At 36.7% G+C, this 13,956-nt stretch overlaps 1 protein-coding gene across 3 annotated transcripts in view; it reads left to right on the plus strand.

The window, feature by feature from the left end:
• The first annotated feature begins 6,836 nt into the window (after positions 1 to 6,836).
• Positions 6,837 to 13,956, plus strand: part of PITPNC1 (phosphatidylinositol transfer protein cytoplasmic 1) — a 211,073-nt gene continuing 203,953 nt past the window's right edge. Inside the window, exon 1 of one of the 3 annotated variants that reach the window (XM_074224757.1) lies at positions 6,837 to 7,046. In XM_074224757.1, the coding sequence (XP_074080858.1) occupies positions 7,002 to 7,046 (45 nt within the window). In that variant the 5' untranslated portion in view covers positions 6,837 to 7,001. The remainder of the gene's footprint in view (positions 7,047 to 13,956) is intronic. The other 2 variants (XM_074224758.1, XM_074224756.1) reach the window with 2 other exon arrangements.

Consider the following 13,956-nt stretch of genomic DNA (forward strand, 5'->3'; position numbering starts at 1 on the left):
CTTTATGAGGAATGCAACAGTGCCAAGAAATTTTTTTCAAATAGTATAAAAAAGAAATATTAGATTCTATTATAGGAGTCTTGAAACCTCTCACAAAATTGGTGTGCCCAAGATGCTAAGGAATACTACAGAAGGTGGTGTGTTGCAATGGAAAGGTTATTGGATTTGAAGTCTGAATATTTGGCTTTGATTTGCCCTTTATTCCTTATGTGTTCTTGGGTAAGCTACTTTACTTCTCTGGATCATGTTTCCTTCTCTGCACAGTGGAATTGTTGGAGAAGATGCTTTATAAAGTTCTGTGTTGAGATTTGTAAATATCATTCATTGATTCTTTAAGAAGATGTCAAAGATTCAGCAAACTTGAACTTGTGGTTTAAAAGGATTAGCTAAGAATAGCCTAGTCCCTTGGTTTCTTGTGCCTAAACAGGAAAATGCACCTGAGTAGGCAGACTCTTTGGAATTCTGCTCTTTCCTTCTTCCTTCCCTCCATCCTCCCCTTCTTTTCTTTCCTCCCTTCTTCCCTCCCTCCCTTCTGTCCTTTCTTCCTTCTCTTTTCTTCTTTCCCTCCTCCCTCCTTTCCTTCTAACTTTCTTCTTTCCTTCTTTCATTTTTCTCCCTCCTTTCTCTCTCCCTCCTTTCCCTCCTCCCTTCCTCTCTCTAACCCCCTTCCTTTCTTTTCTCACTCCCTTATTCCCTCCTTCTCTCTTTCTTTCTTCCTTCCTTTCTCATTAAATTTATTCTATGTTCCAGGCAATCTCTGCTATTAAGGAACTTGGTTTAGGGGGTAGGGTTGTTTTTCAGTACAATCATTCCTTTTTTAAATTGTTTTTTGAATTTTACAATTTTTTCCGCTAATCTCGCTTCCCCCACCCACCCCAGAAGGCAGTCTGATAGTCTTTATATTGTTTCCATGGTATACATTGATCAAAATTGAATGTGCTGGGAGAGAAATCATATCCTTAAGGAAAAAATAAAATATAAGAGATAGCAAAATTACATAACAGGATACCCTTTTTAAAAAATTAAAGGTAATAGTCTTTGATCTTTGTTTAAACTCCACAATTCTTTCTTTGGATACAGATGGTATTCTCCATTGTCCCTGATTGTTGCACTGATGAAATGAGCAAGTCCATTAAGGCTGATCATCACCCCTATATTGCTGTTAGGAAGTACAATCATGATATCAGACCCATCTTAATGAATGCTATCACAGAGGCCTGATCTCTTTTCTTCTATAAACTACCTACCAGCAGTGTGGGAATGAGACTATAACCCTCTTTAGGGCTAATTGGCAATAGCTTACTCCTTCTTGCTCTTCCAGATCAACCCATTCATTACCTTTTTTTTTTTTTTAGGTTTTTGCAAGGCAATGGGATTAAGTGGCTTGCCCAAGGCCACACAGCTAGGTAATTATTAAGTGTCTGAGGTTGGATTTGAACCTAGGTACTCCTGACTCCAGGGCCGGTGCTTTATCCACTGCACCACTTAGCCACCCCCATTCCTTACCTCTTAATGTGAATATGGAATCCCACTATGGTATAGGATTCTCCTAGAAGTCATTGCAGCATGTGCCTCAGTGTCTTTGGATTTTTTAAGGTTTTGATTATGTTGGTCTCACCTTTCTCTCTGCATTCTTTTAGTGATCTCATGAGTTCCCATGGGTTCAGCTGTCACAAACATGAAGATGACTCCTGTATTCATATTCACTTCTTATCTCTCTCCTTAACTCCAAAGTCACATCACCAAATATCTATAGGCTATCTCCAAATTGAAATCCCACAAATATTTAAAATTATCACATATAAAACACCACTCATTGTTTTCTTGCTAAAATTCTTCTCTTTTCCTAATTTACCCATTTCATTGGAACCTACTACACTGCATTCAAGGCCTCCTTCTTGGAATTACCAACTGTGTGATTCTGGGCAATCATTGAACCTCTCTGAGTCACAGTTCTTAATTAGTAAAATGAAGTAAATCCTAAATCGGAGATGGGCACTTTATAGTGTATGGTTCTAGATCCTCTCACTCATCCAGGTTCTAGACAGATTAGAAGTCTTTCTTGATTCTTTATTCTAACTCATCCCACATATTTCTGGTCAGTTGCCAAGTCCTCCTTATTTAGCTTCCACCATATCTTTGACATATGTCAGCTTTTCTCTATTTATGTATCTATCACCCAGGTTCAGGCCTTCATCACCTCTCATCTGGACGATTGCCAAAGTGGGCCTGCTTTGAATCTCTCTCTCTCCTGCCTCGACTGTTTTGCAAACAGCTGCCACATTGATATACCTAAGGCATAGGTACCAATATCACTCCCTTTCTCTTCAAGAAGCTTTAGTAGTTTCCTATTACCTATAAAATAAAACATGCAATATGGCATTGAAAGGCTTTGACAGTCAGCCCCCAGATAAACTTCATGTTCCTCCCTTCACATCTTCCATATTACAGCTATGTTGACTGGCTTACCATTCCCTGTATAATATTCTTCCTCTTCCTCCTTTCCTTCATTCTCCTCTTTCTTCATCACTTATTCCTCCTTGTGAAATAGCCAAATGATTATTTATTCATTCATTTACTTAATGTAGGCATCTCATAAATTTTATTTTTTTACAATCATGTGGTATTGTGTCATATGTATTCCAGGCTAAGAGCTATGAAGGGTTAACACAGAAATAGTTATGTGCTTTAACAAGCAAGATGTGCTTCAGAGCTTAGACAAGGGAGTAGCTGCATGTGTGAGCTAGGAGGTACATTCCCAGGCCCAGATAGATAGCGCATTCTGAAATAATTACCTTCTGCACTTTGTTTATCAAATCACTGTTTGGTTCTCAAAACAATCTTCTCTCTGTTTAGCAGAACACTGTTTGGTTCTCAAAACAATCACCTAAGACATACACAAGGTATGCATGTGAAAAAATGCTTGCTAAAACGCTTATGTAATTGGTTACGTAAATGTAGAGTATAAAAGTATGTATCCTGTGATCAATAAATGAACCAGCTTATGCATCATATTGATGTCGGCACTGAGTTCCCTCCTCCGGACTCGACAATGTGGTAAAAGTTTTTTTTAACATTTTAAATACATTTTGAATTTCAAATTCACTTTTTCCTTTCCTCCCCTCCTCCATCCCTGAGAAGGTAATTTGATGTAGATGAAAAATGTGTAGTCGTGCAAAAACTTATTTCCATATCTGTCATGCTGTAAAAGAAAACAGACTAAAAACCCCTAGAAAATATAAAGAAAGCAAAAAATTTTAGGTTGCGATCTGTATTCAGATTCCAACAAATCTTTCTATGGAAATAGGTGGCATTTTTCATCATAAGTCCTTTGGAATTGTCTTGAATATTAAATTGATAAGAATAGCTGAGTAATTCACAGTTGACCATTGTATAATATTGCTGTTACTGTGTACAATGTTCTCCTGGTTCTGCCTCTTTCATTTTGCATCAATTCATATATGTCTTTCCAGATTTTCCTGAAAGTATTCTACTTATCATTTCTATAGCATTGTAGTATTCTATCACAATTATATTACTATACCTTGTTCAGCCATTCCCCATTCAATGTCATCTCTTCAATTTCCAGTTCTTTGATATCACAAAAAGAGTTGTTATAAATATTCTTGTTCTTTTAGATAATTTTCTTTTTTTCTTTTTAAAATCTTCTTGGGGTTCAGACCTAGTAATGATATTGCTTGGACAAAGGGTAAACATGATTTTGTAGCCCTTTGAGTATAGTTCCAAATTCCTCTCCAGAATGGTGGCATTCTATCTTCTACCTTTGCATAGGCTGAATCTATGCATAGGGTGAACAAGCCAACCTCTGCCTTGGTGAATCTAATTTCTCTGATTTTTTCCCTTTCCCAGTTGAAATGTAAGCTCTTTGAGTGCAGGGCCTGTTTTGGTTTTGGTTTTTATCCTTGCATACAGTAGGCACTTAATAAATGTTTACAGAATTCAAATGAGTTGGTACTTTTCCAGTGGGATAGTGAAGAACAGTGACTTAAGCCACTATAAACTCTGTGGTTACTCTGGAATCCTGGAGCTCTGCCTGGTCTATTGGGTGGGCAGTTGTCCAACCCTGTTTCAGTAAATTACACCCACGAGAACACTACTTGACAGTGAGTAGGATCCATGGCTTCTGACATAGCCCAATATTGCAAAACTGTATGACGTGGGAATGGTCAGGAGTAAATTCACGTATGGTTTTGGTTGTGGCCTCACCTCGCCTTGAAGCTCAGTTTTCATTTCCCCAGTCATGAGCTCCAACTCCCACTGTACTCCAACCTCAATGACTTATGGAGTCAATCATTATTAGAAGCTATAACCCCTCGTCCAGGAGGCAGACCTGCCCATTGGAGCAGTATGAGTGTAAGAAAAATGAACAGTTACTGCTGAGATGATTTTTATAGGAGTGTGAAAATCTGTATTAGATCAGCAAGAAGAATTGCTAGGCGAATTATAAAACTGCTTCAGCCTGGCTTCTCTCATACCACCCGAGAGCAATTGCATTGGTTTGATGCTCTCTCCTGTTTGGAAAACTTTAATTTCATCATTTGTTTTAATCCTGATAAAGATCCCAGGTATCTGTATAGGGTCGGAATAACTATCAGGCTTCTGCCTTATGAAAAACAGGACATTTGAATAGATCTCCAACTAGGGACACTCTGTGTTTCCTGAGTTCTAGTTTCATTTGAATCCTAAATCCAGGAAGAGTTGTTGGGTTTTGTGTTCTTGTTTTTAAAAATCTCTTTTGTTGTTTATGTCTATTTAGAATTCAAAACTGCTTCCTGCCTTGCTCCCAGCAAGCAGTTCTGAGGAATTGAAAGACTGTGACATCCTTCCAGGTTTCATTTAGATATCTAATATACCAGCAATTGGCTACAGGTGTTAGAATGAGAAAATAGCAAAATGGAAATGGTATTAAAAAAAAGAGGAGACTTCTCCCTCAGCCCTCAGGTTGGCGTTTGATGGAGGATTCTCAGTACCTGTTCTGTGCAATTTATGAGCATTCAATGAAACCTTTATTAAGCACCTACTGTGAGCAAAGAATATAGAAATGAAGAAAATGGGAGCAGCCTCTCTGCCTTCCAAGAACTCCCATTCCACAAGAGTACAGAAAAGACATGACTTTTAATTTTAATTTCATGAAACATTTTTCTTATGTTTTTTCACTGTTTCCAATTACATGTAAAGATAATTTTCAACATTCATCTTTTTGTAAGTTTTTGAGTTCCACATTTTTTACCAACATTCCTTCTCTCACCCCTCCCCACAGCAGCAGACAGACTTATATAGATTCACATTTAATTGCATTAAAAAATTTCCATATTAGTCATCTTGTGAAAGAAGAATTAGAACTAAAGGAGAAAAAACATGAGAAAGAAAAAAAACATAAAAAAAGTTTTAAAAAGTGAACATAATATGCTTTGCTCTGCCTTCCAACTTTTTTTCCTCTGAATGTGGATGACATTTTCTATCACAGATCTTTTAGAATTGTCCTTGACCGCTGAACTAAGAGGAGTTGAGTCCATTAAAGTTGATCATCTCACAATGTTGCTGTTAATGTGTACAGTGTTCTCCTGGTTCTGCTCACTTTACTCAGCATCAGCCATGAAACATTTATTATATGTTTTCAATGTGCCAAACACTGTGCTGGTACTGGACTTAGAGAGATACAAATGAAGCAATCTCTTATCTTCAAAGAGTTTCCATTCTTATGAAGGGACAAACATAATATAAGATAGACAGTGTGTTTGGGGCAACAGTTATTTGGTCAGAAAGTGTTCAGGATTAGGTAGTACCATGAAGTGATCAGGATACTTGAAGAATAACAAAAAACTTAATAAGTGGAACTAAGTCAGGGTTAATATATTTCAGTCCCTAGCGGTAGCCTGTAGGAATCCATGGCTGTGAAAGAAAACACATTAGGACCATAGAAGAGCCATGGCTAATGCAGAAATATGTTTTGCATGATTTCATGTGTATAATGAGTATCTGTTTCTTATCTTCTTAATGTGTGGTGGGGAGAGAGAGGGAGGGAGAGAGAGAAGAGGAGGGGAGGGGAGGAAACAGTTTAGAACCAAAAATTAAAATAATTTTAAAAAGAAAATGTAAGACAGCTAATAATCCAAATTGTCTGAAATATAAATCGAGTCAAGGAAAAGGATTAAGCAATGATAGTGAATAGAAAAGAAAAAAACTTGAAATATTGTTTTACAAAAGAATTTGGGGCTGATGTTCCTTTTTTTTTATAACGTTTTTGCAAGGCAAATGTGTTAAGTGGCTTTCCCAAGGCCACACAGCTAGGTAATTATCAAGTGTCTGAGACCGAATTTGAACCCAGGTACTCATGACTCCAGGGCCAGTGCTTTATCCACTGCGCCACCTAGCCGCCCCTTGGAGCTGATGTTTTTTTAAGAATTTCTGAAAGTGGTTGCCTCAGGTTTCAGTAAAGTGCCCACATAGACAGGCCTCATATTTATTGTGACCCTTCTTGCAAATCCTTCAATTGCTATTTTCCACTTTTAATACTCAAAGAGAATAAAAGAACAAAGTCTGACTTTTGAAATGTGTCCTCACTTACCTGTGCTTATTCATTTAACATTACATAAGGCTGTTAACCCAGGGGACCTAACCTATGTCGCAAGATGACCTTCCTTCAACATGACCGTTTTTGATATGGCATCATCATCAGTTTCCTTGTCAAATAAGTAGGAGTGAGTTCAAGTGCAGACATTTCTTTTTTTCTCAATTTATGCCAACTTGTATCCCTTTTGTATGTATTGAGAAGATACATCTGTGTGTATGAAAAGATCATTTGTTCTTCTATAGCAAAAAAGATCATAGGCAAGTGAGTATGTTGTTTGTGTGACAAAATGTTCCCATTTCCTCTAGGAATTGCTTTTTATGGCTATATATAATTTCTAATTTACTTTTTTTTCTTCCTTGCAGCAAATTGCCTAGCTGGGCTAGAGCTGTTGTTCCCAAGATATTTTATGTTACAGAGAAGGCTTGGAACTATTACCCTTACACAATCACAGGTAAGTCTTCACTAAACCAATCTAGAAGGACCTTCAGGCAGTGAATGTAAGGATGTGAGGAAAGTGATTGTCTAGGCCAGTAGTCTCCAAAATAGGGATCATAAAGAACAATATGTGTTCAGCAAATCAAGATGAGAAGATGGGTCCCTTCCTAACCTCTCCACAAAAACCAATTATAGGGTTTGTCTTAAGCACAATCAGACCTGTTCTTTAACCATTATCTGCCCAGCCCTCCTCCAGTCTTACCCCTATCCCACCTTTGTGAAAGCCCTCAACTTCCCTCCTCTACCTGTTTTTTTCATATATTTATGACCTAATCATGATAGGTGCACGAATACCTATGGCAAAAATAACCTGCACCCTTTTCACCTCTCCAAAAGCTTTCCCTGGATTATGTCATGACTCTATCAGGTCCCTCCTCAAACCTTGTCATTTCTATTCACACAACATCTCTTTCCCTTCTCTCAACTCCCACAGCCACCATCCTAATTTATCACTCCTACAATTTCCTAAATGTCTCCTTGCCTCAAGGTCCAATCCAAACTAGATTCATCACAAAATAGTTTTTCTGAAGCACAAGCCTGACCTTGTCACCTCTACTCAAGAAACTCCAGTGTCTCCCTATTGATTTAAGAATAAAATACAGACTTATATTTAGCATTTAATACCTTTCAGAATTTGACTCCTTTCCAACTTTTAAGTCATCACTTTCCTTCCTTACCCTCTAGAGTCAGCCAAAATGGCTTTCTTTCTGTTCTATAAATTCACACAAAAACACAACTAAAGTATCTAAACAATATGAAATTAAAGTATGACCTTATCCACTAAGGAAGTTCATATATAGCAGAATGCATTTATGAGGAAAATTTTTGTTGAATTGAAATCAGGGGTAGTTCATTTTTCCTTGTTTTTGCATTGTACATAATAATAGCTACACTTAGATAAAAATTATTTGTACTTTAAAGTCATTATGTTCTAGTTGTTTATGACCCAAGATATTTTATGTTACAGAGATTGCTTCATTATGTATCTTCTAATAAAAAAGTAGCTAAAAACAGAAATTCATCAGTTTGGCTGGCTAGCTACATTGATCAAATTAACTGAATCATTAATTACTAAAGAACAGTTATTATTTACAAGTCTGCCCTATCCTCCAGTATATGCATATAGATATTTCTAAAATAATGACACACATTTAATCACATTGTTCTCACTAAAAGTAATCATTATTAAAAATATTTTGAAATATTATTTTTTCATTTTTATCTCATAAACTTTTTTTTCTTGTGTGTCTTATAATATATTAGCATAGTAGCACATTTATATAATTTATACAACTCTAGTCTTATTTCTTCCTCAATTTATGGGAGAAATATACTAGAGTGTAGTAGTTAGAGGATTAGTTGTAGAATCAGGAAGATATGGTTTGTAATCTTGCTTCTGACATAGTCTGTGTTACCAAAGGCAAGTTATTTCTTGGTTGGTGCCCCCCAGAAACTCTATAAATCTATAAATTCTAGGTGGAAGGAGTTTTCTTAGTAGCAATTTTATACAGTGAAAAAATTACAGATCTAAACTACAAAAAAAGGAAAAAATGGGGGGGGTGTATCATAAAACATTTTTTGCTGTTGGGGTGCAAGATGAAAAACAGTTTGGAGACCACTGGTCTAGGCATTGAACTATTTAGTTCATAGATAATCCTTTTCTTCTTCTTGCCTGTTTTGGCACTATAGTTTTGTGTGTGTGTGTGTGTGTGTGTGTGTGTGTGTGTGTGTGTGTTTGTCTATGTGCATGTGTCTTATAAAGTTGTGAAAATGAAATGAAATAGCATATCTAAAGGACTCAGTAAATTCTGCTTTACAAATAACATCTAATATTATTACTATTAATTATTGCCTTTCAACTTTTAGATCATGTCATTTCTTAATAGTATTTGCCTTGGTTGCCAAAGAGAGGAAAGAAAAAAAAATTAAACCAACTCATCTTAGTATCATAGAATCTATACCTAGAAGAGACCAAAAAAAACCATCTAGTGCAAATGTTTTGTTTTACTAATGAGGAAACTGAGTCCCTAAAACTCAAAGTGACATGCTCAAGGTCCCACAGCTAGCAAGCAACAGAGCAGTGATTTGAATGCAGGACTATCTGACTTAAAATCCATTGTTTTTTCCTTACCATTATTCTATCTTCATCTCTTTTCGAATACGTCAGTGTAAATTTCTTTCACAAACAAAAACATAGAAATTGTCCCTGGTAGTCCAAAATGGTCACTAACACACAAAACTTCCCTTGTAATCTGATTAAGCAGAAAGTTCTACTTCTTGCTCCAAGTGAAGTAACATAGATTATTCATTCTAGAAGAATTTGAATGTATGTTACACATTCAGCATTTTCTCAGAAATGTGGAAGAAACAAGAGGTTAGAAAGAAGTTTCTTAGGATAGAGAATAGAGGGCTAGCCTTGGAAGCAGCAAAATATGGATTCTAATCCTGCTTCTGACACATTCTGTGTGACCATAGGCAAGTAATTTAATCTCTTAGTGCCCCCCATGAGCCTTTTTAAATCTTTAACACAGGTAAAAGGAGTTTCTATACTAGGAAAGAAGAAGGTTCAGTTCTTTTCTTTATGAAATAACCCAGACTACATTCGTAGAACAAACTTTTCCTTAATCAATGGTTATTTTTCCACTTAAAAATTGAACTACAAAAATATCTCCAATATCAGCTCTTCTTTACCAAGACTGCATCTAAGCTCTGATTTTATGTTAGTCCTTTTGGTGTTTAGCTGATCACAGATTAATTGAATCTGATTCCTTGACTTCCCAATCAAGAGAGGTGTCATTATTAATTTTGTATGTGAAAGCATTCCAAGAGCAATTTTGGTGGCCTGTTCATTTAACCTAATTGGGAGGGGGATGGTGTTCTTTACATCTTTTTTTTGTCATTAAATAGTTCACTGGTATATTTATTGTTTGTATAGTTTGTATTAAATGCAAGTAATGGCATTTATCATCATGTCATTTCTCTTTTTTTCCCCCCCCACATTTCTTTCTTCCAAATGAAATTCTTGGACCAGAATACACAGTAAGTTTTAATCATTTTCAAATTCTTAAACTAAGATCAGTGAAGTAATTAGAATGTCTCTTGTGTCTGTTCTTGTAAGTTTCATGACAAATAGAAGAGTAGATCAGAATAGTAAATATTTAAACTCAGACAATAATTCAGTTTTACATATATATATATATATACATATATATAATGTTAGAGCTCAAGTGTCTCATTTGTACAGATGGATTGATGTTAATTTAAAGTGCTATAAAGTTGCTTAAGAAAATTGTTTAACATATTTTTGTAATTTAAAATGAGCTGTCTATTGTCGATTGTCTCCAGTAGAAAAGCAATTTTTGGAAAGATATTTTTAAAATAGTGGTTGTTACTTGGAAACAGAAGCTTAGGTTAGAGTTCATGGATGTACCATCTGTTTTATTAAATGGCTAGATATGTAAAAGATAGGTGAACAGCTAAGGTGCTTCAGTGGTTTGAGAAGTGGGTCCTAGAGTCAGGAAGACCTAAATTCAAATCCTGCCTCAGACATTTACTGTGTGACTCTGGACAAATTATTTAACCTTTCTGTACCTCAGTTTCTTCATCTGTAAAATGTGAGGGGTGGTCATAGTAGCATCTACCTTCCAAGATTATTGTGAGGATGAGACACGTGAAGCATTTTGCAAACCATAAACTTCGATATTAATTCTAGCTTTTATTTTATTTTTAACATTTCTGTGACTATTATCATCATCATTTTTAATAAAATAGCAAGGAAAAAATGTTTTGAATTGGAGTTCTGAACTAAATTTCTCCACCACATTGGCCTGGGGGTGGAGACAAATCATTTAAACTTCGTTCTGTAAGTTTTCAGTATTCCATGTCTGAATGAGACATAATTATGCTTGCCCAGCCCCTTGAAAGGAGCAAGATCATTTAAAAAGAAAAGTGCTAGAAGAGAGTCTTTCCTGGCTGTCCTCTCTTCTCTTTGTTTCCTCCTTTTCCCCCTTCTCTCTATTAAAAGTTTCATAGAATTAGAGGCAGGAAAGAGCTTTAGAACCATCTAGACCAGCCCCTCTTTGACTGATGTTTCATTGCCAGGTGTACTTCAGGTCAAAGCTCCTCTTGTTAAAAACAACCCATACTTTGACTTGGCATTACATCTTGCCTTCTTCCCACAAACATTTCCTGATTTCTCCTCTGTTTTGGACACAGAGCCTGTTCATAGCCTTTCATGGCTATGTCCTCATCAGTTCCTGCTTTCAATGCTTTCCTACTGTGCTGATTGCTCAAATCTCAAGCATCTTGGGACCTTTCCCAACCTCTTTTTCCCTTTATGTTGGAAAAAGAATCAGCATCCTTTACAATTATTTTCCATACTTCAAAAATACTATCCAACTCTCTGGGGGTCCCTACTCTCATCCAGGATTACCTTACCTCATTCTTTTTCAGGGGCCCAATTCACAAAGCTCTCATCTCCATGGCACCTCCTCTTCTTAGATATTAGCTTAGAATAGGTATTCTTAGCCTTTTTAATATTTTAGATTGCTCTTTGGAAGTCTGGTGAGGCTTATAGGTCCCTTCTCAGAGATGTTTTAAAGTCACAAAATTAAAAAAAAGTTATGCAAAGATTATAAAAATATCTTTTAAGCAAGTCTCCAGGTTCTAAGGTAAGAAACTTTAACTTAGAACAATATTTTGTGTGTTTGTGTGTGTGTGTCTGTATAAAATTAAATTATGTTTCAGTTTCTCATATTTTAGGATTCCTCACTGTATTCTTCTCCTCCCCAATGCCTGTCTTTACACTATGGGAGGTCAATATTCCTGTTAATATTCCTTCAAACTCTGATATTATCTGACCATGTACTCCTATCATTGATTCCCTTTTCATTATGCTTCATCCCTTCCAAGGAAACCTCCAGTCCCTCTATCCCAGAATATTTCTTTCTTTCTTGATTTTTGCAAGGCAGTGGGGTTAAGTGACTTGTTCAAGGTTATACAGCTTTGTAAGTATTAAGTATCTGAGACTGGATTTGAACTCAGGTCTTCCTGACTCCAGGGCCAGTGCTCTATCCACTGTACCATCCAGCTGTCCCCAATCTCTATCTGTTGTTAACCAACTTAGTTACATACTGTAATCTACTTGCAGACCCTTCACCCTTTTGTCCTCATTATTTGCCAAACTCCAGCCCTGGATTATTTCTACCCTCTGCCTCCTAAATTGAACCCTCCCTGAGATAATTGATCCTTTTTTCCTTCCCTCTTTGAGTCCCTTATATCATATTTCACTTCTGAAAACAATTCTAAAACTTCTCTCCCACACCTTGCTCCTAATTCTGACCCTAGCAATGCTAAGAAAATTGAGGCCATTTTCCATGAGCTCACACATCTCCTCTTTTCTTTGTAATGTCCCTTTACAATATCATTCATTCTGTCTTCTTTTCCTCCACACTCTGTAAGTGAAGTCCTCTTCACCCCAAACCTGCTCCTCTCTTTATTTCCCCAGGCCTGTGTTCTTGCAATCTCAGCCATCCCTCCTTAATCTTGTCTTCATCTACTGGTTTCTTCTTTACTGCCTTCAAATGCATGTTTCCTTTATTCTTTAAAAAAAAAACCAAATGTGTTTACTGAAACCTGTGGTTCAACTGTGTATGGCTTTGTGACCCTATTTGAAGTTTTCTTAGTAAAGATCCTAGATTGTTTTGCCTTTTCCTTCTCCAGATTATTTTACAAATGAGAAAATTGAGGCAAATGGCATCAAGTTTAAATGACTTGGCCACAATTACACAACTAGTGTCTGTGACTGGATTTGAGCTCAAGTCTTCCTATTGGATCAAAGCTCTATTTATTGTACCACCAAAAGGCCCTCACTAAAACCTATCATATTCCTCTGTCTTTGAGAATGTATCTTGGGGCAGCTAGGTGGTGCAGTGGATAGAGCACCGGCCCTGGAGTCAGGCAGGAGTACCTGAGTTCAAATTCAGCCTCAGACACTTAATAATTACCTAGCTGTGTGGCCTTGGGCAAGCCACTTAACCCCACTGACTTGCAAAAACCTAAAAACAAAAAAAGAGAGAGAGAATGCATCTGGCCTTGTGGTCTCAGACAAATTTTTAAAAAGAGTTATCCATGTTGCCTCTATAATCTCTTCTCAAGCACTCCTCAATCCTTTCTAAGTTGATGTCTCACCTCAACACTCAACTATAACTGTCTCCCTCTGTCTCTTACCATTAACACCTTGATTGTCAGATGAGAGTGATTTCCTCAACCCTCATTTTTCTTTATCAAACTGCTACCTTTGATTCTTTTGAACCCCCTATCATCTTTATTGTTGTCTCCTCTCTCTGAATCTTCTGTTCTGCCTCCTATCAACTCTGTGGAACAAGGTTAGGCTCATCATCTCTAATCTCAACTCAAGCCTTGAATGATACCACCTCAATCAATCTCCTCTCCCCTCTGGCTGGAGGGTTGAAGATCAGAGTATTGAACTCCTCCTGGTGCCTTCTTTTATAGGGGGTAGTAACTGGACTTTGAGGACTCACTCCATTCTGTATCTGCTGCTGTGTTTGTTTTCAACTTCAAGGATCAAGGTGATCTTTCCTGGTTCTCCTTACCTATCATTCTCCCTTTCTTTTACTAATTCATCATCCAGAGCATACTAGATCACACTAATTGTAAGTCATCCCTGAAGTACTATCTTGGACCCTTTTTTTCCCTACATTTTCTTTCTAGTTACTTGCCTCTTTTACTTCATAACTTTATCAGCTCCCTAGAATTCAACAAGTATCTTTATGCAAATGATTCTAAAACTCAGTCTGTCCAAAATTGAACTTATCTTAATTTATTATTATAAAGGGCACCACCAT

The sequence above is a fragment of the Macrotis lagotis genome, chromosome 2 (assembly GCF_037893015.1).
Source record: "Macrotis lagotis isolate mMagLag1 chromosome 2, bilby.v1.9.chrom.fasta, whole genome shotgun sequence".
NCBI classification, from domain to species: domain Eukaryota; kingdom Metazoa; phylum Chordata; class Mammalia; order Peramelemorphia; family Peramelidae; genus Macrotis; species Macrotis lagotis.